The 26,228-nt window shown below is 41.3% G+C and overlaps 2 protein-coding genes across 2 annotated transcripts in view; both read right to left on the reverse strand.

Annotated features, from left to right (window-relative positions):
• TMEM181 (transmembrane protein 181) overlaps positions 1–1,364 on the reverse strand; it is a 34,823-nt gene extending 33,459 nt beyond the window's left edge. Inside the window, exon 1 of the mRNA XM_040552000.1 lies at positions 1,193–1,364. Coding sequence (XP_040407934.1) covers positions 1,193–1,323 — 131 coding nt within the window. The 5' untranslated portion in view covers positions 1,324–1,364. The remainder of the gene's footprint in view (positions 1–1,192) is intronic.
• Positions 1,365–17,626: 16,262 nt separating this feature from the next.
• The window catches only part of TULP4 (TUB like protein 4), a 157,816-nt gene continuing 149,214 nt past the window's right edge, over positions 17,627–26,228 (reverse strand). Inside the window, 1 exon segment of the mRNA XM_040551039.1 lies at positions 17,627–25,177. Within this exon segment, the coding sequence (XP_040406973.1) occupies positions 25,061–25,177 (117 nt within the window). The 3' untranslated portion in view covers positions 17,627–25,060.

The following is a 26,228-nucleotide window of genomic DNA, read 5'->3' on the forward strand; positions in this document are numbered from 1 at the left end:
ACATTAGGTCAGTTAGGCTAAGGGCCTGGGAATGCAGAGGAGTAGTAGCATGCTGTCTACACCATAAAAAGTTATCTCCTCCCCAAGAGCACAAAATCTCTTGATTACAGCACCTTTCATCCTACAGGTTCTCCAGCTGATACCTCTCGGGACACCCTCACTGAAAGAAGGGCAATCTAGCACTAACTCCACAAGCCCATTTGATTCAGTGGAGTCATGTCTTCTCTGTTCAACACAGAAAGGCCTTCCTTACACACTTGTAGTCATCAAAATGAGTAAATGGGAATCTACGTCAGAGAGCTTGGGTGTTTTCTGGCAAGAAAGCTGACCACATGCATTTCCCAGGGCCTCTCGTTTGTTACTCCAAAGCTTATTTCTCCCTTCTTTTCTCATTCTAGTGCCAATATTCATTATTGTACACTCATCATGCCTTGTTGCCTCCCATGACTTCACACGCCATGCTCAGGTACAACGAGCCCCTGTTCTGACAGGGGGACGGTGGTTGTCTCCGCCAAGCTGCCAGGCGGCATTTCCAACCTGCCTGACTCTGTAGCCTTTGCTACTGAGAAAAACGAGTCGGATTCAATATGGCAGACCATATCCTTCACTGGGGAAAGCAGGCACGGCACGCTGAAGTCCAGCAGTGTAAGCAGAACTGGGACGCTGTGCACAAGCACTCTGACACAAGTATTTATGCTCAGAGTCATGGTAAAATTGAGCTGGAAGGGACCTCGCAGGGGACCTAATCTTTCCTTTTGTCTGAACAGAGTATGCACCACATCTACATCTTTCTTGGTGCGTGGTTATTTGATGAGGCACTATAATTCCCATCCCCTTTAATAGGGAAATGTTATATAACTGCTCATTCCCCAACCTGCATTTGTGTAACTCCTGGCATTTCTCCCGATTTACACCCTATCTTTCAAGCCCCTTTCTCTGATCCACGTTTCCATTTGATCTCAGCCCTCCGGCACGCCTCGCTTCGTGTCATCTCCAAATGCCAACACTGTCCATCCACCACCATTAGTGGACACAGGAGATGGAGCCAGGCAGGGGCGAAGCACGCACACAGCCTGCCCGTTCGCACCTCAGCCCTTAGCAATGGATCCCCCTGCCCTTCCTCTACCCCTTCCAGCCCCACTTCATGGCTTCTACAGCCACGGCTACCGGTGCCCCCCTTGCCCGCCCGTACCGGTAGTAGCGGTCATCCCTGTAGGGCGTGAGGTCCTCCTTGATCTCCCTGTAGGCCTCCCGCAGCCGCTTGCAGAAGCGCTTGAGCTCGCCGCAGAGCGGGCTGCCGAAGGCGGCGAAATCCGCCTCCATGCCGCCTCAGGCGCCGCGCTCCGCCATGGCGCCGCCCCACCGCCCCTCACGGCGCTGCTCCGCGGCGGGGCCGGCCCCCGAGCACGGCGGGGCCGCTTCAGCACCGCGGACAGGGCCGGGACGAGCCGGGGAGGCGGTGGCGGCGGCCGCGGGGGGAGGCTGCCGGGGGACGGCCTCTGACGGGGAACGGCCTCCTCCGGCACCCGGCCTCCTCCGGCACCGCCTCCCGCTCCCTTGGGAGGTGGAGGGCCTGTACCCCTGCCAGACGTACCGTGTACATATACACACATATGTACACAGAGTTACTTAATCAAACCCTTCGTTTCTTATCCCCAAATACTTTGTCTTCTCATTCCCAAATACACCAATTAAAAACATTGATTCCAGCCTTAATGTTCGCCACGAATTAAATTGCCGCCAGCTATGGCACCCACACTGCAAACGAAAACATCCTGCTGGTGATCTGGCATTACGTTTTCCAGAGAGTATAACTATAAAGAGAGAAGCCTACTTTAACGCCCCTCCTGTGGAAATACCATCCCCATTTGGGTTCAGGAAGCTGGATTGGTTTGGTTTTGGTTGGTTTTTGTTTGTTAGTTGGTTTTTGTTTGTTTCAGCCTTGTCCTCGGTCTGTATTTTATCCCGCGCTAACACTACAACTTGCACCTGTAAGTAGCAGCCCACTTCCACGTCTCACCAATATGCAGGGTGCAAGGCATCACTTCGGGTGGTGTAAAGGGAGGGGGACAATACATCTCCCACAGGTGGGGTAGAGAAAGGAAAAATCACCTTTAAATGAGAAATTCTTCTTCCTAACTCTGAACGTTTCTAAGCCCGAAAAGACATAGCAACAGCAAAAGCCACATACCCTGTTAGGCTGGAAACTAGAGGGCTACAAACACCCTTGGGACTGTTCTAGAACAAGCTCCAAAGAGGAGCAAAGAGCCTTGCCGTTCTTAGGGCAGAGCTTGATCAGCCTCCGAAACCACTCTGAAAGCTGGGGAGAGGCCTCAGCAGCTCAGCAGGTCCCTCACACCACACTGTTTTTCTACATTTTACTACTTCTGAGCCCATTACGATACACCTGGCTGATGTTGTCACATAGGTCTTCCCTGGAAGTGTTTATTCCAATGTAAATGTTTCGGTTGTGATTAAGACTAAACCATGTTTTCCCTCAAAGCAAAAATTTAAAATCTTTGTTGTATGTGATGAATATCCTGCTTGCAGATCTCAGGCTCAGAGGTAGGAGTTATCAGTGGGATTTTTAAATATTTACCAAAAGGAGGAAATTAAACATTTAAGGCTTCGTCTGAGTACAAACACATTCACTGCTGGGAGTTATGCAATTAGTGTAGCAATCGCAAAGTAATAAAAAATATGCTCAAAGATTAAAAACTGATTACCATTTAATTACTTACAGCTAAGTGATCTTTACATCTTTACTGCATTTATTTCTAAAAAAAAACACGAAATAAGAAAAAAAAAAAAAACCAGGGTTTACTTGAAGGCCCAGAGCAGCACCATTACAGAGATGCAATCTAGTCTCCTCCCTGTTGTGCTGAACATTACCCAGACTGGCTTCAAACCCTGTCTCTCTCCTGCACCATCCTGAGTGCTCTCTGGTGCCAGAGGACATCACAGCCACTGTAGAAGGATGACAATCGAGCCGGTAGGTTACTTCCATGGAGAAAGTGTTAGCACTGACCATCTGTTATTAACCTACCAACTTCTGCTACCAAAAACAACAACAACAAAAAATAAATCAAAAATAAATAAATCTAGGCTTATGAATAGCATAACTATGTGAAGACACAAACTAAGTGCATAGTCTCACTGTGGTCCGTATTAAACGTTGAAAGACTCTAAGAAGGAAAGGGATTCATTTAGAGTTTCTGAAGGTCAACGGTTTGATAAAACAAGCAATATCAAATATCATGCATGTACTAACGTGCAAATCAGCTGTTTTCAGTGTATGGCCTCTTGTGCCTGGGGAATGACCAGACACTGCAGCAGGCAGAGCTGCAGTGGCATGCCTTGTGCAGTCAACAAAACAGCCACAGGCTAAGAGCATGAGTGATTTGGGAAACTCAGCCACTCGAAAGTGATTTTGAGAAAATGATGCAGTAGTTCAGTAGTTACAAATCTGCTCTGCTGCTATTTTTCTTTTTTTTTTTCTTTTTTTTTTCTTTTTTTTTTTTTAAGTGCAGTTCTTGATACACAGTAGCAGCTCCTAGGTACCATTTTTAAGGAAAAAAAGTATATTTTCCATCCGAGTAATTTCTTCAAAGACATTTCATTCTTTTTTTTCCTTTCCTTTTTTTTTCTTTAAATGAGAAAAATATTAAAACATACTTAATATTAGACAATCGCTTCTATTAAAGCAGCCAGTTTATTTTCTTTAGCCAAAGCCTAATGAATGGAACACTTTAATTAGCTGTTCACATACTCATAAACCTTCAGATGCTAACAGATCATGTTGCTACCTTTATCGGTTGTCATTCTTTCCTGTCCAGTACAGTCATGGCACAGAAAAGCATTTGGTCCTGCAGGTAGCATGACTTCAGTAAAAGCAAAGGGAGGTCAAAGTTTCACAGACAGCTTTGACGACAAAATGCAAGAGCAGCCAGCCAAGTACCTGCGCAGGGACTCTGAGCAGCACAACCTGCCGGGTGCATTTCAGAGCACCCTAGCACATCTCACCAAGCACAGCAGCGTCTGTGTCAACCTTGTTTGTGTTTTGCTGCTTTTTACAGCACATGATAAGAGAGAGGCAGCATCAAATTGCATTGAGGAACAAGCCAATCTAAAGAGGTACCAAGAATCCTGTAAATCTCAGCTAGAAGGTAAATGCCTGGAACTCCATACATCCCCTGGGTGCTCCCAGACTCCAGCGAGGGGGAGGAAAGCCCCAGGAGTCTACGGCTAAGACGAGATCAAACCCAGCATCTGTTCAGTGCAAGCAGCACATCATGTCATGTGGACAGAGTTTATTTTGGAGGTGGAGCTTAACAGAAGTCCCTGGCATAATTTTTCTTTGTGATTCTCCCCCTGAGTTTAATTAGCATTTTACAGCATCAGCCACTTGTGTTAGATTGTGACAGTATCTAAACACAAAGCTTGGCAATCCAAGTAAATGCATCAGGATTATTACTCTTGGCTCTTTCAGAAGGAATGGCAGCTGGTGCTGAGAAGGTAAGGGAATAAATGCCGCCAACTGAGGTCCCTCTTTTTTTCAGCAGAGGAACAAAATCCACAAACAGACACAGCTGTTTAGCAAATACTTTTCCCTTCAAAATTGTTCTGAGCTGGAGAGAGGCTATAGTGGTAGCTGCAGACTGCAACAACTGCTGTTTTCCTTCAGAGGGGAGCTGAGGACTGACATATCAGTTTGCATAGAAAAGAGTGTATGTTCATGCTGACTCTCCCAAGGTAAAAGAGTATAAGCTGCTGCCATCAGGCTGCAAATATGCTTCTGAGTCTAGTTGCCCACAGCAGTTGTCAGTGAACATCCCTGAACTGGATGAGTAGAAATCATGCTCAGCCCCAGAGGAACCTCAGGACTGTGGTCTATCCTACCATCTGCTTCACTGCTGTCTTGATTCTGGAAGAAGAAAACCCCTGCCTCACCCCAAACCACTGTGGTTTGACCATTCCCTCCTGTCAGAAAACCACTTGGTCACATCTAATCAGTTATGTGCCTGCAGCCATAGCCACATAATCCTTCCTGCTCCTGCAGAGGATCACGGGAGCATGCTGGGGACAGAAATGTCAGGGAGAACTCAGCAGGAGCAGCACTCACAGTGATGCAAGGCTTCTCGTTTATTTGAAGAGTAGCACAGAGACATCAGCTGGGACAACCACTGACAGATCATCCTTAACAAATCATCTCCATGCTGACAGATGCTTTGGAGCCATGGCTGGGCTTGTCATCACTGTGAGGAATGAAGCTTTACACAACTGGCTGCAGCTGGGAGTCCTGACCCTCAGATCCATAGCAAGAAGCACTCATTTCTCTTCCTATCTTTGGAGATGAACCTTTCCTGAATCTAATCTGCTTTAAAGAGATGTGAGGACAAGAAAATAAAAGAAGATTTATAATCTCTTTTGATCAAAAGATAAGAAGAATCTCTTGAAAGGTGATTTCAAGGATGGAAAAAAGGGAAACCGTAATCACAGTTGATTCACATGCTTCTATATCTCTTAGTATGACTTGGCTGCTCTTTTCTTGACCGTCACATGGAAAGCAAAGGGAAGACTGAAATGGTCTAATTGGGAGCATGATGAAGCTTTCTGTCCTATATATAAATTTTCATTTTAACATGGTGTTTCAGTATGATTACTGTATTTCAAATGTCAATTATACTTGGAATAAAAATTTCCAATGCATACATTACCTTAAATATCCCACTTGTATTAAAAGCAATACTTGTAAGGGATGATAAAAACTTAAAAACTTGTGATATCCAGATAACAAACAGTGAACACAGAAGAGTACCCACATATTTTTAATTACAGTTTAAGTTTTGTGTTTTGGTTACCTCAACCAATGAAATAAATCACCATTTTTACTTTTCAGTTCTCATACAGCATAATGCTGCAAGCATACTTTAGATAAACTTTGAAAAACAATGTTCGAATGGCATAGCTTTATTTTCTAAAAGGTTTAAAAATGTTTGAGAAAATACAGGTAGTGTTAAATGCTGCCAGTTTAATTGCGTCTATTTTAAACAAAATACCTTTGTGTTGATTTTAAGATGCTCATTGTCCTTCTTTCAAAAGTCGGGTCCCTTGTGAGATATAATCTCATCTCTCAATAATATGTAGGGTTAACTGACTAACAATAGTGCAAATTATACCACATCAGGCTAAAAATATGTGGTGGGTTGGCCCTGGCTGGGCAGCCAGACTCGCACCCAGCTGCCTGCTCCCTCCCCCAGCTGCCTCGCTACCAGCTGGGCAGGGGAGAAAACCAGAACAGGAGCAGGAAATCTCCTGTGCTGAGATAAAGACAGGGACATCACTTAGAAGTTTCTGTCAGGTGCAAAACAGCCTTGATCGGATAATCTACATTTATTGTCACTTGAGATCAATATTTGAGTCCTCTCCATGAGCAGCAGTCCCTTTGGCGGAGTTCCTATCCTGGAGTACCTCCTCCTCCTTTTCCTCTGGCCTTGGTGTTCCCCCTCCTCTCTCTGTCCTCCATTTTCTACCCTCCTGTAAATACACCTTCCCCATGGCGCCGCCATTTTGGCTGCTGGGCCCGGCAGAGACCTGCCATGGGCCTGCTGGAGCCGGCTCTGTCCAGCACAGGACAGCCCCAGCCTCGCCTCACAGAGGAGCCCTGCAGCCCCGCTGCCAGCACCTTGCTATTTAAACACTAAAAAATATGTTATTATTCCCATAGAATGATTCTTTTTCAGTATTTATAATACTAGTGTTTGTTTCTGAACTGTTTTATGTTTATCTCAAGGGAAGCAATTAAAACTAATGTGGAAACAGTGAAAAGCACCAAACATTTTGGAAAGCTTCTCTTCCCCTTTTTATTGCCTACATACGCAGTCACACATGCCTTAATGACAAGGACCTTTAGGTACTGCTAGATCAAATCAGAAACACACAGTAACACAAGGGTCTTACTCTGCGCCTGGGAGTCTCCTCTCTCCAGCCAATTCTGAACCACAGATACAGTTATATACAACACACGACATGCAGTAACGTTTCTTTTAAAAACTGTAATAGAAAAATGTAGATGATACCGGTTTTGTTGAACATGTTGCAGAAGTACCAACACAGTAGAGTGAACTACCTCTTGCCTGCACAAACCAACAATCGTGTTTCCTACTCAGCCATTTATGACTACAGCTAATTTGCAGGACTCGGGTGTATTTCTAAGCTCCTGGATCTTGGCATATGTGCAGCTAAATTAGGAGCCCACACAAGGCAGGACCTCCTCATCCTCAGGCCCTTGTTTCTCTCTCCCTTGAAGGAAGGAAAGAAACCTGGGTGTGCAGCCAGTGAAGGAACCAGGAGCATCCTTCAGCCAGGTCAACACTTGGCTGATGGGCGCACCAAGACCTTGGCAAATACTGACCTTTGCCTCTGGAGCCAGTTCTCCTTTTGCCATCATGCATTTCCACACATTTAACCTATCTATCCAAAATGCATTTGAACAGAGCAGTCTTGATTGGAGCACTTTACAGGCTGGAGACCCCATCACTTTCTTGAGTTTGTTCCAGTGTTAATAATTTTCATCATTAAATGTGTCTTACTTTTCTTTGTACTTGTCTTCAGCCCCCAGTCATTAGTGCTTGATTTGCTTTTTCCTGATAAATTAAAGTGCCTTTTGATACCAATATTTTAGTTCAGTTAGGTTTATGAAGATACTGAGAATTATTTAATGATGCTCTTCTCTGAAATAAGCTAAATAAACAAAACTCTTGCTGCAAGGTCTTTATTCAGTCTTTGAACTTCACATTTTTTGATACTCCCCCTTCTTCCAAGATAGTTTAAAAGCCTGGATGTCAGAAGTAGACCCAGTATTCCACCAGGTGAAATTAATTTCCTACTTTCACTGCCCTACTTGCCAATCTAAGGATTGTGCTATCTCTTTCTGCAAGAACATCTCTTAGGATTGCTAACATACCACATTGAGACACTCGTCCATTCTGACCTGTTCCTCCTCATCAGACCTGCAGCTTTCTGAGCTAAATTACTGATTCTGAAGATATGCCCACATTCCTTGCTCTTAAACACCTAACTTCACGTTTGTCTATATGGAAAGTACATTTTGTCTGTAATGTCTCACTGCCCTGTCTTAGTGCTATTTGCCATCTGGCAGTTTTGTGGCAGGTCCACATTTTATCAGCCACAGTTCTGTATTTGCATTTGAGTCCTGATTATTGTCAGATCTAGTACCCATCTCTGCAAAATCTTATCAGAAACTCTCCGTTTAGTGATGATGCCATCTTGCAGGCTACTTCGTGAGATCTTGCAATTAATCTATTTAAAGTACACCTTATTCACACTAATTATTGCTAATTTCTTCTTTGGCATCGCAGGCAATGCTTCACCAAATGCCCTATGAAAGAAATTATATCTACAAATTGCACCTAAAATTAATTTCTTATGGTTTACATCCTTATATTTCAGTTTTTAACTGACTCCTGTATCATCCATTTTATTATTTTGCCTAGTGCTTGGGGTCAGCATGTCTGGCCTGCTACATATTTAATTTTTTCAAATATTGTTAGCTAAGCATTTTCTCATGATCCTGGAATTTCTCAGGTTATATATGTTAATAAAAATGAACATCCGTCTGGAATTGTCTTCAGCCTGCTCTATACCACTCTTGACCAAAAAAAACAGCCAATTCTCAACCTTCTGAAAAAAAGAGTGAAACAGGACAAACTGACATAGATCAATTTTGGACATCAGTGCAACTCAGTAACTATACTGCCTAAGGAGCGAGTTTGGCAGGACATCCATTTTGTACTTAATTCTAAACACAAGAGTAAATCCATCTGTTTTAGCAGAAGAGGAAGGAAGGCATTAAAAGTGTTCAAGTCTAGCAGTATGTTCTCTAACAGTAGTATGTGATACCATCTTGAATTGCTGTGGGTGACAAAATATAGCTAGTCAATCCCCACATTTTTTTCATGAACTTTTCTCATATGCTTTGTAGCTTGCCTCATGAGAGAGACTTTCTTATAGAGCTAAAACTGGCTCTGCAGCTTGGAATCGCTTGACACGCTGCTCATTGCCTCCATGTACCTTTTGCTTCTTTGTGCGAGAAAGGAATTTCTTGAGAAGCATTTTATTTTGGGGTTGTACAATAAGTGTCAAGCAGTAGTAGTTTTCCATCCAGTCACTGGTGCTCACAAGAAATGGCCGAGAATTATTAAAATTATAACTCTTGGGATCAGTCACGAACTAAGTCCAGCTCCTGGTTACTGCTCATTTCATCTGCACTACGAACAACTGGACACCATGCGAGTTGCTTTCTCACATCTCTGCATTGCTCTCAGAGCTCAAATTCTTTGTTGATTCAAGCTGCCTCTCCTGGCTGCCTGTGGGCGTACTGTCTGGTCCTCAGGGAATTACAGTGAATATTCCTTCTGCTAGTTTGCTCAAATCCACTGCTTTGCAGTCCCAGGTGATTTCTGTTGCAGCGAGAAGCTGCGTTTCATGTTTACTTTTGTGATGGTAAGACACTGCTGCAGCCTGCAGTTCCCTGACCTCCTCTGTCTTTCCGAAGGTGATGTTTGGTCACTTACAGCTGCAGTTTACATGTTCTTTCACCAGCTGCTCCATAGGAAGGCTTCCCTCTGGGTGAATCCACTCAGACGTGATGAAATAGGGTAAGCTGTCCTGCATTCCTGTGCCTACCAGTTTTGTGCCTTGAGAACTGGAGGTGGATCTGCCTGCCTGCTTTCCATCTACAACTATGAAGAGAGATGCTCTCCTCAGTCCTTATGTATTGTTATGAAAGCACTGCATCCTGCCACACTGCAAGAACAGTGCAGATCATGTTCCTTTGAGGCTTAGAGATAGACTGGGTGTATCACACAATAGGAAGCCAGAGCATTGTGTTGAAGATGTTTTTATTTTTATTTTTTTATGGCTTGATGAATACATGAAGGGACATAAAGAACATGGCAGATGAAGGAAAAGCTATTAGGATGAAACACTAAGGAGCTGAAATAATGGATTATTCTACCATGCTGAGTCAGGCACAGATAACAGTTGTTATAGGGCTTCTCTGTGTCCTTGTGTTAAAAAAAAAAAAAAGAGTCAGGAACCACCTGGGAGGAAAAACCAGTTAATTTGGTGAGCTTGCTGTGTATAAAGATCCTGGAAGTAGCATTGAGCTCACAGGCTCAATGAACCAAGGTCAGAAAATTCAGCTACTGGTGTCATTTGAAGTTGCAAAGTTTAATAATGCTTTTTGAAGACATCAGTGCTGCAGGGCTTTGTTCAGATTCTACAGCCTTTGCCAGCCTGCAAGTGATGATTAAGCTTTTAACAATGGTACCCTGCCTGTTGATGACAATTTTTTTCCATTAGAACATTTAAGCTTTACATATTTATCAGTCAAAAATTGATTCTTAATACAATGATACACACCCATTGTTTAAAAACACCATAAGCACACAACTTAATATTTTTCCTTGACTTGTTAAAATACTATCAAACACTTGCAAGATTCTATTTCAAACAAAATAATTCACCTCCATGTCTTACAAATCTTCAGTGAAATGATCTTACTCAGTATCTCTCTTTATCTTCAACCTCCTGGTAGGGATTGAGTTGGAATTTGCACCTCTTTGTACAAGCAACAGCGTAACTGATTTGGACACGTGCATTGACAGAGGACGATGCCCCCAACTTTAACAAACATGAAAGGCAGCTGTGATGGTCCAAACACCCACTCGGTGTCCAGATTCTCTTTGCCGTCAGTTGTTCAGCCACAGCTTAGAGGACTGAGCAAAACACATTTGCACTGCAGCACCTGTCTCCGAATTCCAGTGTAATGGTACACAGAGCAAACTGACAATCTTTGCACACCCAAAGACAGATGGGGCCTACTGCATTCATTTTTGAGAAAGGCAAATAAAACAAACAAACAAAAAACATATTGACATCATGGGATTGCACATCATGGGATTTCATGTCACCTATGTTTTAAAGACACCCGATGAAGACTCCTGTGGTTGGAGCTATATCTGCAGGAGTTTTCTATCAGCACCTGTAAAAGCATTAGCAGTGTTACATCCTCCCAAAACCCACAGACTTGCTACTGCTCCACAAACACCAACCTCAGAGCACTGAACTTCATGAATTCCTGTGAATATTGTCTAGGCCTGTGTTCCAACCACCTGATATTCTGGGCAAGATACAAAATTACTGAATCCAAGGCCAAGCTCAAGAATGTCTTCAGTGGGAATTATGGCTGATATGTACCCATCACTTGGGGCACAAGCTACACACAGAAAAGACCATCAGCCTTTCATGAGAGAATTTAGGAAGTCTGAGTCCTTACAATGGTCACTGATTAGCTCAGGGTCTCATTTGTGACATGAAGAATTCATCCCTTAAACTGACTTTCTTCTGCTGATGACTTGATGAGTTGCCGATGAGATTAAAAACCTTTCTCCATTCCCAAACAGTTATGTTCTTGAAATGAAAACTTGTTTTGGATGTTCTGTTGCATCTCTCTGCACCTTTTATTGTCATTTTTTGGAAACATCAAACATGACAAATTTTGCAGCTTCTGTATCATCTGGTAGTGCGAATGATCCTGTGATGTCAATGCCTCATTAACACTCTTTATTCTTTGGATTAAATTAATTCTGTAGTAACAGAAACAATGATGATCTCAGTAGGGGCCATACTATGTAATGCATCCAATGTTGCCAGTGCCCAGGGAATACACAGGGACTCCTTTGGTTCTCTGTGTCACAAAACAATTATTTTTCCTAACAAATTCCTCCAACATCCTTTCCTGAGCAATTTCCAACTCCATTCTTTCTGTTGTTACTTGAAAACATCGTAAATTTCTACTTAGACATCTAGTCATAATGTTTCTATGAAGATGAATCATTTCTATAACAATTCCTCTTGAAGTCGTTATGTGTTCCTTCCCTTACTTTATGTACTTTAATAGGTTACAACAACATCAGAGAGGAAATTGGGCAGTTAGCACACTGACAGAATCTGCCTCATTAGCACTGCCTGCATTCATCTACTACTCTGTTCAAACTTTTCAAACAAGGCTTCAACACCCACCCAATAACTTAAGATCGTATGTACTTATGGGTCTTCATGAGTTATTTTGAAAGTAATTAGTTAAATTGTGCCTCTCCGTTGTTTCATATGATTACTACCTCATTCATATAATTACTTCCTAACTTAACTATTTTGAGAGTAAATTTCATTGTACATCCTGTTCTCTGAGTCTCTTTAAATGATTATTTCTCAATTGCCTGCCACACTAAGAGTCTTCCAAAAGAATTTAGAGACACAATTTAAAGACAGTTGATGTCATCAGTTGTCTGTAAAACTGTACTTAAAACCATCTTAAACATCTGTTCTTTTGACTAAATTGTTTTTGACTTTGTCTCTTGCACTGAGTAGGCTACGCAGAGTAGATTAATGAAGCAATTTGAGTACATGTTTAATAGTGGATTCCATGTTTTGGTCTTTCAGACCTAGCCTCCAGCTTAGGACAGCTGTACTTCTTGGATCTTTTCTTCATTGGTTTACCTGTAGCCTCACAGATGCAAGCAATCTTGCTATGAGGTTGTTTGTTGTTATTATCCTTAGAAAAATAAAAATATTTTCCTAATAATGTTCATGTGGGAACAACTTCTGAAAAAAAAAACCAAAACAACAACAAAAAAACAAGCTTCCATAGCTGCTGTCTTCCTAGTGGTGATGGTGAGGATGACCATCATTGTAGCATTTTGCATTGCTATGTCTGAATGCAAGTGATTTACACTTACGCATCAGCTTAGGAGTTTTTTTGTTCTCTCAAAAATCTGTTTTTCTGAAGTAAGGTAAGTTCTGTCTCTGCTGCTGATCCACCCCAGCCAGCCTTACAGATTTCCCAGAACTCTGTCCTTTCTCAGTGGCTACTGCGTTGCTGTTTGGACGGCTTTTTCGTCATGATACTGATGTATATCCAATGATACTCAGGCCGTGGCATTTTACTCACACTCATGCTATCCACCGCAGTCTCCAGAGGTGGAATCAGATTGTGGGTTCTGGCAGCTCTCAAAAGGATACTCTCTGAACTGTCTCCCTAGGGACACTTCACTGGCATCTGGAACTTCTGAAATTCGTAACAGAATTTCCGATGTGAACTATACATAACCCATGATTTTAGAAAGATGTCTCCTTTTTCACACTCACTGTTGAGTTCTGTTGATTAGACATAAATCTGCAAAAACCTGTTTTTTTTTTTTGTTTTTGTTTTTTTATAAACTGCAAATAAAGTTATTAGTACCGTGTAAATAGGAACAGTAGCAGCAGGTTTATGAACAAAACTGGCACCTTGGTTTTAGTGACTATATGGAGAGGTTACAGAATACTCTCCAAGTATTCTCCAAGTATTCTCCAAGTATTGATCCAAGTCATACAAATAGAGCCTGCCAAAATGAATGTTTTCCACCTCAGATTATACTAGCCACCACAGCAGGTCAAGGGAAAAAATCTTAAGCTATGTTTAAAGACCTGAAGAAAGCAGGCGTGCTTCCCCCATTAGAAAGTGTCATAAAATAATGAGAGACAGACAAGTCAAATCACAGTTATGTCACTTCTGAAGACAAGACTCTGCATTTGGCTGCCTCCAAGTGAGGCAATTAGAGACTCTAGGATGTTTGAATGATCTTTAACATCTCCCCTTTGCTACAACCAACTCATACAGACTCTTCTCTGAAATAAACATCCTTTCAGATAACAAAAGTAAAAAAGTCCTAGATGGCTTTGAAAGAAAAACATAGAAATTAATCTCACCAAACTGTGCAGCAAAGGGAACAAAGATTCTCTTGTTTCAGAGGAAGAAGACTATCACTACAGAACGCAACAAAACAGGAGAACAAAGAAGAATTTACTGCAGTTCAGATTTCTCCTTATCCATGGGGAAAGTGAGAAATGGAGGAAAGCGTGGAACCATTAGAAAGGCTAAAAATATCAGGAGATGCACAAAGCAAAACATTCCCCCAGATGAATAAGTTTCCCTTTGATCAAACAAAAAAAGATACGAAAATGTGCCTCTCTTAAACAGAGCAGAAATGAGAATACGGAACACACAGCCATAATGGATGAGGAGTCAGATGAAGGGGCTGAGATGAATTTCAATTGCATAAAGTGCTCCATTTTTATTTTTATTTTTCTGATCTTATGCAACTCCCTCACAATTAGGTAATTGCTTACTTAGCTCCTGCACCTCTCCTGTTAAGACTGAATATAGAAAGCTGGTCTGCTGCTGAAAAAAACTGCAGTAAGAAAAGATTGCTATTTTAATATTGATAGTGATTTTGGTAGTAATGCCAACAGGAAATGGAATAGGCCATTGACCAGAGAACACCACCAACAATAACCTGTCATGGTGAAAAAGCTCATGGTCCAGCTAGTAGTTATTAAATCATGTATACAAGCTTAAATATATGTACAGCTGCTGTATTCTCAGCTTCTCTTTAAAGAGCCACTGTTTAAATATTGTTTCCTCAATGTCTGCGTATTTCCTTCTTACCTCAAAACCAGACAGCATAATTAGAGGGCTCAGGGCACAGACAGCCCTTGTATTTACCTAAATCATAAAAATAAGATAGCACAATTATCAACAACCACAACCACATTTATTTACAAACAACTACTGGCCACATGTTAAATTTAGCTAGTTCCGCCCAACAGAGAGGGGCCTTCCAAAAATGATCTTACAGAGCAATGAACCGAAGTTCATTAGCTCAATGCCAAGAGCAAAGGCATCACAAATTGTTGCCCTGCTTGAATCAACTACCAGTACTGTACCTGGCAGAAAACCACAAATTCACACTAAAAATGGATGGGGAAGCAGGATATGACTACATTTGAAGCCAATATCCTGGACAAAGAAGGAAAAACCTGAAAAGTGCTGGATCCTTGATCTAAAATGAAACTGCATGAATCAACTCCGTAGCTCATCTGGGCAGTTATTTGCTTAAAGAAACACAGAAACTAGCCAAAGAGGAACAAACAAATAAACAAACAAACAAATAAATAAATAATAAAAAGGCACAAGGCCAAAACAGTGCCATGACCAGTAGCTGTATGGCTGCTCCACTTCTCTTAGGGACAGAGCAACTCATTTCATAATCTCTGCATTTTGGCAGGACTTTATTTTTTCCTGAAAACTCATCTGGAGCTACGGGAGATTTCATAGTTGTTGGCCCCGCCACTCACTGTCTGAGCAGCACTGATGCTAGAAAAGGACTTTTCCTGTTTGCAGTGCAAGGCACTCAGACCCCAGGCTAGGAGCTTTCCCCTTCTCCTCAGCCCCAGAGGAGCAGATTCTTTTCCTCTGTGCTGCAAAACCCCGCTGGGAGGCAGGTAATGCAAAGCATGAGTTAGGCAGAGGACACTGGCAAATCTCAGACAACCTAATTGCAACAGGGCAATAGAAAGATTCAGCTCTTCTCCAGACTTTTCTTCCATATTGCTGCCAGAATGAAAATTCCTCTTTCCTCCTAAAGTCAGAGCCCAGCAAGTAATGTTAATCTTACCATATCTCTTCATGTTCCCATGCTGGTCCCTTCCCTCTTTTTTATGCTGCTTATTTTGCTGAATGCTCAACTCAAGAGCAGTGCTGACAGTGTTGGTTTTGGCAATGTCACTTCACTGTTTTTTGGAAAAGTCAAATCAGAGACATCTCCAGAGTAAGCAGGTGACTGTGTTATTAGCACAGTACAGCTGTGCTGTCCTTACTTTTATACGTACGTGACATCAGTAGTCAAAAAGCAAAACCAGCAAAGGTGTGGCATTTTTCTCCCAGAAATGGATGATGACACTCCTAACTGTAATGACATACAGTAAATTAAAGTTAGAAGACCTGTCCCCACTATACATTAGGCTCCAGGATTAAGCTTGCTTTAGAAATGCTGGCATGAGAACAGTCACACTGGTTCAAAACGAGAATCCATTTTAGCAGTGTTCTCTCTTACAAAAACCATTTGTAGATTCCTCGGGAAGAGCAGGAACTAAGCAAATTCATATGGTGCTTCCCCCTAATGCTCCCCCAGCCTCTGACTACTGTCAGCTTAGGGAACTCTCTGCCCCTGCTGTAGTGTGTTCAGTATCCCCACGGATCTCTTTCCTGCACTTTTCCAGTCTCACTGGAATCGCTATAAACTTCCTCTATCACAGCATCCTTCGGCCAAGTGCTCTGCTGCTCACCTCCTTGAAGAGCCACCTCCTTTGGCTGGACTTCCTGCCCCACCGGCACCTCACTTTGTTTTCATTTCATGGCTCCCAGCTTTTCAGCAGGAAGAGACAACCTCTACCTGCCCTCCCACAGTGATCCTGTTCTGGTGGGTCTCCAGCAGTACCTTTAAGATGTCTCTTCCAGGCTGAGGAGTCTCAGCCTTCGCAGCCACTCCTGACAGAAGCTGATTTATGCCTTTAATTGTCCTTGTTGCCCTCCTGTGAATCCTCTCTAGGTCTAACCTACCTTTTCTAAGACAAGGGGACTGGTACTGCACAGTACACAAAGTGTAGTGAACTACAGTTTTATACAGTGACCTTGTATTTTCTGTTTTGCTGTCAGCTCTTTTCCTGATCATTCTCTGTATTTTCTTCCTTTTACTCTGCTCAGCACCAACCTGACGTTTTCACAGAGCTATCTATCAAACTTTAGATGTCTGTCCTGACTGGTGGAGGTCATTTGAGAGACCATTACCGTAAACATGAAGCTAGGACTGCTATTCTTTTTCCTCACGTGCATCACTTTACAGTGTATCTACCTACCTTCTGAGCGTCACCTGCCATTTTATTGCCAAGTTTGATAAAGACCTTCTAAGATTCTTCGTTATTAGCCACTGCCTTCAGTATTTCGAGTAACTTCATGTCATCAGTAAACTTTGTACCTCGATGTTCAGGCTCTTTCCAAGGACACCCAAGCATGTGTTAAACAGGGCAGGATCCAGCAGAGACCCCTGTAAAACTCCACAGGGAACCCGGGCCCGTTACAAGAACTCGCTAGGAGAATCCACACCACGGTTCTCTCATTTATGCCGCAACTGGGACGTGCATTATGCCAGGTAAGCTACTTTACTACCTTTTTATTTCCTCAGCCCCCAGAATGTTTATGTTAGTTAAAAACCAGAGAAGGAATGCTAACCATCGCAGCATTTTATTCTGTTATTACAGATCACAGGACAGAGGAATCCCTTGTGGTAATGTTAAAGTTTCCAGCATATCAGTGACAATATGAGAAGTACCACAAAACCCAAAGGTAATCTCCTCAAAAAGGAAAGCCAGCGCAGGAGAAATAGCACAAGAACTGGCTGATATCCAGGCAGATAGGAACATTATTACCAAGACACCTTTGCCATCAATCCTCCCATATGAATGACACAAAGTATGATGGGCTGGTACACAGATCAGGTCCAGTGGAACTCGTGGATACAGTTATTGAAACAGAAAGCACAGGGGCATCTGGCTATTTATTATTCAGGTCGTTCCAGTGCAGGTTTGTCATCTGCTCTGAAAGCATTTAAGGTGTTTGACATGATGCAGAATGTAACAAAAGCAAGTCAGGAATTTTCTAGTCTGCAAAATTTTATTAAGCAACAGCTGGACAACTCTTACAACTCCAAATCATCAAGGAAAAAATAGGGCAATCAGTCCATCTCTCAGTCATGTAGACAGTAAAGAATTTGGACAAACCACATTTTTATAGGGAAACCAACAATGCTTTCTAGGCACCTCCTGCAAAATCTAGTACACAAGATACATAAAAGGAGAGGCAGACCAAAGTATGATTTAAGTACAATGGAAACCAGGTATATCGTGGTATATTGAGGAGGGAAAAAAAAAAAACAAAAAAAAACACATGAGACTCCCGAAAATATGTTTAAAAAATTGTATAGGTATGTAAAAGTACACAAATTGTGTACCAAATTTTCAAAAGCCTTAAGAAAAACATGCCGGGCTTGCTAGCTTAAAAACGCATGCACCTGCATGACTATGCGTGCTCATTAAATAAAAAGAAATGGAAAAAAAATCCAAAATCATGTTCAAAGTTGTAGTACCAAAATAATGCATTTATAAACAAATGCAACTCCACTACTTTTTTTTCAGGAAACACTACAGTGCCTTTTCAATCAGATGCATCTCCATGCTGTGCCACAACACCATATATTTTATCTACAACAAACAACGAGATCTTGAACAGACAAACCCTTTCCCAAATGCACAACACAAAAAAACCAAAATGACAAAATGAATGAGGAAACAGTGAAGTGAAGGGAAACCAAAGGCAAAACACGCATCAAGCAAATAAAATAAATGAAGGGAAAATTAGGAAAGTTCTGAACAAATAGCTGAAACAACATAGAAAGAATTACAAACCGAGCGCTATCTCAATGAAATACTTGAAACTCAGGTGTCTGCACACTGGTAGAAAATGTTTCTCTTTTAATGTTAATCCATATTACCAGAAACAACCATCTATTTGGACAGTAAGAAAAATATTCCACAAATAAACAACATTTGTCAGGATTCAGAATCGCTGAATTAGACAACGTTTTTAAATTTGTAGTTATGTAAATGGGAGGGCAAAGATTAAGAATAAACTGGCAGGCTTTAATATCATACCATCTAATTTTTTCATTGAGCACTTTGGACAGGTAAGTATTCAGTGTTTTCATTTATTTAATTTTAACTCTCACAAAATCATGTTGTTTTGATCCTGCAGTCAGCTAGCTCTGGGTCAGCAAACCTTTGCATTTGCATAGAGCTTCATAACAATCGGTTTGCCTGGAAGCACGAATCTGTCATTATAGATCCATATGAAAAATCAAAAGTTAAAGGGTGAAGTTTTAAATTTTCATAGCAAGAATTGCTTCGCTGAATCCTATTTTATTCTCTTATTTGGTTAATTGCTCTTGTCTTAAAAATCTAACCTCCTAAATGTACCAACAATCCAGCTGCCCAAATAAATGTTCTCCTAATACATCTTCAGAGGTACCAGGCAACATGCAAAGCTGAGTCTTTTAATCTTAAACTTCTCTGCAGGATTTTTTTCAGAGGAAAATTAAATAAACACGAAGATAAAATCATTCACGTAGCCCATCGTTCACAAGTAGTAATTAATGTTATTCCTTCAAGAATGATGCATGTGAATTCCAAACCTTCAAGAAGGACCTGTGGTGCCTACCTGCAGACTACTCCCAAGGGCAGTAGGACTCCAGACCGGTATGTGCTGATGGAAGATTGTGCTTGCCTTGAAGGTGAAGGGACTTAAAAATGAAAAAATTCCTCTACCAGAATTGTTCCATTTTTGAAAGCAGTGTGATATTATTTGCTCTCCTATATTGGGAAAACCAGTATGCCAACCTCTAAATAAAACCAGCTTAATCTCCTGTGAGGGAGTCCTAGAAATGAGAATAAAAGACAAAATTCTGAAAGACTACTGTGGCTGCAATTTTACTTCTAGTGTTCTTGGGGGGGGCTTATACAGAATTGTCAATATGGTTGTTGGTTAATGCTTTATGATTTTCTTAAGTGGGTATATGGGTCAAGTAAGTCATTCTTACCTTATAATCATGCAGTGACAGTAAAGTACATTTGGAGTCAGGTTCCACTGTTACGTATCTTGGTGTAACCACTCAGTGAGGCTAGAAGCTGGCCCTTTGTTAGCACACCAAGCAAATGGCTCATCTGTTACTCACCTCCAACTCAGATTTGCTGGTCTGGAGTCGTTTGGGCTCTGCAGAAATGTGTGATTTCCAAACTGTTGCTCTGGCACACACATTCTTAAAAGCTAATAAAAACTTACTCTGTCTTCTCTCCTTTTTCTCTTAATCAAGTCAGTTTTAGCACGCATTGCTCCCTTCACACAAGGATTTAAACTGTTGCTGACAGGTAACAGGGCACCAAGATAACATAGGATTACACATATCAGGCTGCAAAAAAAAAAGCAAACGCGCGGAAGTTGTCTGAGGCAACAACCAGGCAAGCTCCCAGATTTGTCTGGAATTTCTGAGAGGACACTAAAAAACACACCAAGGAAAGCCTGTGGAAAGTGAAGGCTCAAGGCAGGTATCTTTGTCTGACACCTGTGTGCCTTCTTGCATCTTCATAGAAACAATGGAACAAAACTGGAGAGAGAAATGTGGAATTACTTTTCTGTGGCTGCATCACAGAAGGCTTACTAACTGGATGTACCTATGTGCAGATTTGCTGTCAGACAGTCGATATTCAGGCAGTTCGAGGCACCTGTTACTGCTGCCTCTGGAACTCAGAATAAAACTATTAACGTGCCAGTTCCTTTTCTGACTCTTTCATCCCCCTCCCTCCCATACTTTCTTGGAGCATTGTAGAAACATGATATTCCCACTGTTTCACGACTGAATTGGTTACTCTGTGTGTGGTGCACTTCATGCAAGTCTTTAAGTACCAATCTTCATACTCTGTTAGGAGCTTTATTTTGAGGATTTTTTTTTTTTTTAATGTATCAGGTTTTCCATTGCATCCCTTGCAACTCCAGTGGAGCAGACTCTTGACTCCAAATGGCCACCAGCTGACACAGTGGAACTTTCTCTGCCTAAAGCTGCTGCAGCTAAACCTTGTTGCAGCTCCATGCTGCTCTTGGAGCTGAACGGGAAGGAAGAGTGGAGGAAGACCAGCTCCTCCAGGTCTCTGGTGGAGCACCTCAAAGAGGCCAAGCTGCTGTAGGCAGTGTCAGGGCTCTGCTCAGTCAGCTCTGTGCAGCACTAGCTTGGGTGCCTGCAGCACTGTGGCTATGCTGGAATCAGCTGAGCCCAGCTGAAGGAGTGTGTTAGTCTGGGCAGAGGGAAACACGTCCTGCTGCACTCTTTCTTGTGCCACAGCCAGCTTATACCAAGCTAGTTTGTGTGTCTCTGCACAGCAATGAAGTATGCCATTGTTAAACACTACTAAGCTATGCAATGAACTCCTTACAAACTGAGCCTGTATTATACCCTCTTTTATCACATAAGCCACCATATTTATATTTCAAGAAAAAAAAACATTGTACTAAAGAAGAAGGAAAGCTTTATATTTTTAAAAGCACTCCCAGCTGAAATATATAGTTTGAAACACAGGAGAATACACAATGCAGAAGGACAGATTTCTGCAGGTCCCAAAGAAGTTGTCTATACTCTTCGTAGTCTACACAGTCCCCCAGAGCAAACTCACTGCTTTCAGCTGCCAAAAAAATATTTTTGCCTGCCTGAATTATGAAATTTTGCATAATATCTCACAAAACCAGGTCTTCCTATCTGCATTTTGAACTTCTCGCAGCAAAACATACTGCTAGCAACAATTACTTACAAAGATGCTCTTTAAATATAAATAAGAAAGTGTGTATAACTCACCGATACATAGTAATAAAATAATCCCTAAATCACTTATTACATTACACAAGATAATAATTTGTCTTTTGGACGTTAACAGGAATTCTGCATTAAATTATTTTAAAAAACTCCCTCAAAAAAAAAAGGCAAAATAAAACAAACGACAACAACATAAAAACCATAAAACCCCTAGGACTGTCACAATTATTGCACAACCAAAAAAAAAAAAAAGCTTTGGAAAAACATATTCAACCACTGGAAATTACTGTGTGTATAAAAGAACTACGTATTTCTGAACACCTTGCTACATTCTTCCTAGAAGAACTTAGTTATCTACAGAAAACCTGGATTTTACTAACTAAATATAAAATGTAAAATCTATCTATTGGCTGAATGCAACAGCAATCTTCAGGATTTAAGTGATTATTTTGTGGGGAGCTTTTAAATTTGTTTCTCATATTGCATCTCAATGAAAAAATAAAAGAACTGCTGCTTTCACTTGTTCTTTGTATAATTGAGGATACAGTTCCACTCTCAGAATTTACATAATTTCCACTCATTTTTTTACAATTCTACATATTCGAGGACAGTTTATATTTATTATAGTTTTATATCTCTAATACTGGGTATTCCCTACACTATTAAAATCCTCAATTAAAGGGACTCTGTCAAAGTATTTTCAAAAAGACAAAAGAATTATCTTATTCTATAATACCTTCTGACAAGTAAACAGGAAGATTGGAAATTGCATTTATTTTCCCGATTTATGATAATTATTCTTTGTGCTTTGTTGGGCCAAAGAACAATGTCTCTTTCTATGCCAAGGATCTTTGTAAGTGCTACCAGAATGATACAATCCCAACCTTGGCCAATGAAACCACATTACTAATGCTGTCACTTGATATATCTGGTTTCAGTTTCTGTTTTCACATTAGCATAAATCTGCTGATAATTGGAAAAAAAATGATTATGAACCAAGTAAAGAGGAATACCATTCCCTGGAAAGTTAAAGAAACTGCACACAGAAGTCCGTCTTCTTACATTAGGTTTTGTTCAGAAAAAAAAAAAAAAAAAGAAAAAAAACACACAAGAAAACATTCACGTTCTTTGCATGTGATAAAAATGTTGGCTTAAAACTACAGGCAATATTCCTTTCAGCATGCCACAATATGTTTCTTGTCTTATGGCGTTCAGCATATGCCTGTTATATTCTAATTAGGGTCCGACTGGTTAGCAGAGACCTTTGGGCAGGAAAGGACACTCATCAGCCAACTTTCCTTCTCGTGTACTGAAATCAATGGACCCGAGAATTCAACCGACTGTTTGCACAGTGTGTAACTCAATGTAAACAAGGGGCTTAATAGTGCTTCCTCCACAAAAATCAAAGAGAACAATTTCCACAGATTTAAAAGGGAACAGGACCAAATCCATTTTGGTTCCTCTGTCCCACACACATTACACATATAGGCAGGCAAACTGCTGAGTAAGTCATGCATGTGAGAAGGAATACAAATGGGCCCAGACAACGGATAGAAATTCAACAAAATTAATTAATTAAAGCAAACAGCAGTCTGTTAGATGCCAAGGGGAATGTTGTGCCTGACATGCAAGCAGAAGCTGCTCAGCTTTGGCATAATACAGGCATGGAGCCGTCTATTCCCCCCTCCTTCTTTCCTACCTCTACTTCCTCTCTCCAAGGAAACCACCTTGCAGAGGGTTCTTTCTGGACTCACCCTGCAGGACGTTACCTGTGGATGATCTGCCTCGTCATCTCTCTTGGCAGTAACCTGAAACTCCTCTCTGACTGGTATCGTTCCCTCTGTGCTGCACAGCTTTAGAAGCCTCAGCAGAGCAGAAGTTACTACCTCACTGCATTTTGGTAACTTCTGCTACAGCAGGGTCCTCTCTTCAGTGATATGTTTGTCTAGAAGGAATCAGGTGCAACACAGATCTGTCCTACCACCAGAATTTTAAAAAAGCAATGAGAGAATCACCTCTATTCATCTTAAGTTATACAGTTTTTCAAGTAAGAAGTTAAACCGGATGAAAGACAAAGACAAAGCAGCCATCAACACTTCAACCAACCTATCTTCCTCTGTGTGTCTTTCATGTCAAAAAAGTAATTTCTGAAGGAAATCTGCAGTTGCATTTTGTAATCTAATATCCAAACAATTACATGAATGATTATGTTTTTGTGTATTACTGAGGAAAACTGCTTCCGTATCAGAACATATTCCATAGCAAAATGCAGTTAAGGAGGAAAGAGAGAAAGCAAATAAACATGTACACAAAAAATGGACGACACAGAAACTCTTCTGTGCAAGCAACCCTTCTGAAATGCTCAGCAGGTCTGCATGTCCACCAGAAAAAAACTGCAGCCAGAAAGAGCTGTGCTACTGTTAATAAGCCTTCACATGTAACACTCCATTTAAACTTTGGCTTGCCACTCTTATCTGGAGCATTATATTCTCAAACAACAGTCACAAGGACTACTCAAGTAGGAAGGTGATAAAAGGGATGACTGTCCAATTTTTCCTTCCACTTTTAACTCATTTGTTCTCCTGCCAGACATGATGTTGTTTCCTGTAATGAAATTGCCTTCCTGATCAAATTACTTCCTGTAATGACTTGCTATGCTTCTGTCTCCTTCCTAATTTTAGCACAGGTACAATGTTGTGGAACTCAATTTGTATTGATTGCTAGGAAGATGAATACACTGGGCCTTCTCATTCACTTGAACAACTTTGTTTATAAAGTGTAAACACATTTAAATGAGGAGCATGTATAGGAGTGGCCTTGGAGGTACATCTGGCCACACTGTACCTCTCCCAGCTGCAGGCCAAATCGAAGAATACTGCTGATCAATATGAGCAAAGAAGCTCATAATTATTTCTTCCCGTCTTTTCTGTCACCCAATGAAAGATGTTTATCCCCAATAACAGCACACAAAACAAGCAGACATCAATTTCTTTGATACACTGGGTTTTAAAACCACCCATTGGTAACAGTTTTGTTTCTCTTCTGAATAACACATCATTATTTATAAATTAAATATTGACCTACATAAGCCTCCTTGGAACTTGTGGTGCTCAGTTATTATCAGAGATCAGAGAAGAAACACGTGTCTTCAAGTATTATAGCTTCTTTTTTTTTTTCTTTTTTTTTGCTGCTATCTTTGATGTAGTAGTAGTAGTACAAACTGGACCAGAAAAAAAGTTATGTTCCCTGTTTTAAAAAGAACAGCATGATATAAGGCAGTCTATCAAAAAGAGCAGTCTTTTTTAATCCCCCTACGAGCTTACATCAGCTATTGTAGCAAACACGGCAGAACCACCACAACAAGCCAAAAGCCACACTTCTCCACATAACACTGAATGGCTCTCAACCCTTTGCTCTTTCTGAAACCCAGCACGATGCTTTAAAAAAAGAAAACACTTGAAAACAAACAAACAAACAAAACAGAAAAAAGCCCCCCACCCTCCACCCCATGACTGATTAGAGTTAATGCCCTTGCGTTGGGCACCAAGAGACTTTTCCAGTTTTACGGCCTTCCTCGCTCCCAGGCACCTCTGTGCACCTAAAGCAGGCTGCTCTGACATTTTCCGGTTTGGACTTTACGAGAAGGTTTTGTCAACATTTTTCTCTCTCCAGTCTCTGCTTGTTCATTTGAGGCGTTGAGTCACATTAGCCAGAGCAACAGCAAAGGCTTGCACTGCAGAAAATGGATACTGAAAGTCCAAAATATAAGCATTGCCATCAATCCTTCCAAACTGCATCACCTGGGAAGCAGGGGAAGAGGAGGAGGGAAGGAAAAAGAGAACAAGGTCATAAAAAGTGAATCACAGCAAAGAAAACAGAGAATAATGAAATGTTTTTACCCTTTTGTAAGAACACTTCTGTTAATCATCCTCAACTAATGTGAGTGGGGCTGTTCACAGAATGGGGTATGAAGCCAAAGAAGAGTAATACTGGACCACACAGAGTACTTGACTGTAGTATTTGACTCTATAAATTGAGCTTTTGAATATGCTAGACTTTATAAAGCACGGGTGTAAGCAGATTGTTACCAATGACTTCAACAGATGTAGGCCACACCAACATCTTTCTTCCAGTAAGAAAATGATTTTCTCTTGGAGAGATCCTGACATCATCCCATGAGGAAAAGAGATTTTGTTTTTAAAGGAAGGAGCTTTCAGGGAAGGGGAATAACCAACCTCCTGACCACAGCACTTCAGACCCAATAAGTTATATTTCCTCTTTTGCATAAATTTCCCTAGCACATAATTACACTGAGAATGAATTAGCAGAGGGGCAATGGGAGCTGCTTGAAATGTAAAGCGTGGTGACTCAGGTTGTTCTGCTGCAAGCAATATCTGAAGTTTGGCCTCCTATTGCTGCTTTTTCATTGGCTTAATCAGAAGCCCAGATCATATTTTTCCTGCAGTGAAGTTCCTTGAGCTAGAATGGAGGCTGTCTGCAAGTGGAGGCAGGCTTTGTCCCATCACCAGCAATGCCTATGGCCAGCATGGTTTTTCACGGGCACGTTTCCATGGTCGCTTCCTTTTCGATGAGTTGTTGCAGATGGACAAAACCAAGAGACTACCACTGGTCATTACATTGGATATTTAAGACACTGAACTCCCAAGTTAAATCAGAGGGAGCTGAGAGCTTCGACGTTTTTAATAAATCAGAAGAGATGTTCAGAGATGGTACAACTGAACTAGGAATTAAATCTATATCTCCCGAGATTCAGTTTGGTGTCCTGCTTATTTGTATCAATTAATGGCCTGGTTTTGATGTGGTAACATCCCATTCAGGCCAAGGTGAGTG

Source organism: Cygnus olor, chromosome 3 (assembly GCF_009769625.2).
Source record: "Cygnus olor isolate bCygOlo1 chromosome 3, bCygOlo1.pri.v2, whole genome shotgun sequence".
Taxonomy (NCBI): domain Eukaryota; kingdom Metazoa; phylum Chordata; class Aves; order Anseriformes; family Anatidae; genus Cygnus; species Cygnus olor.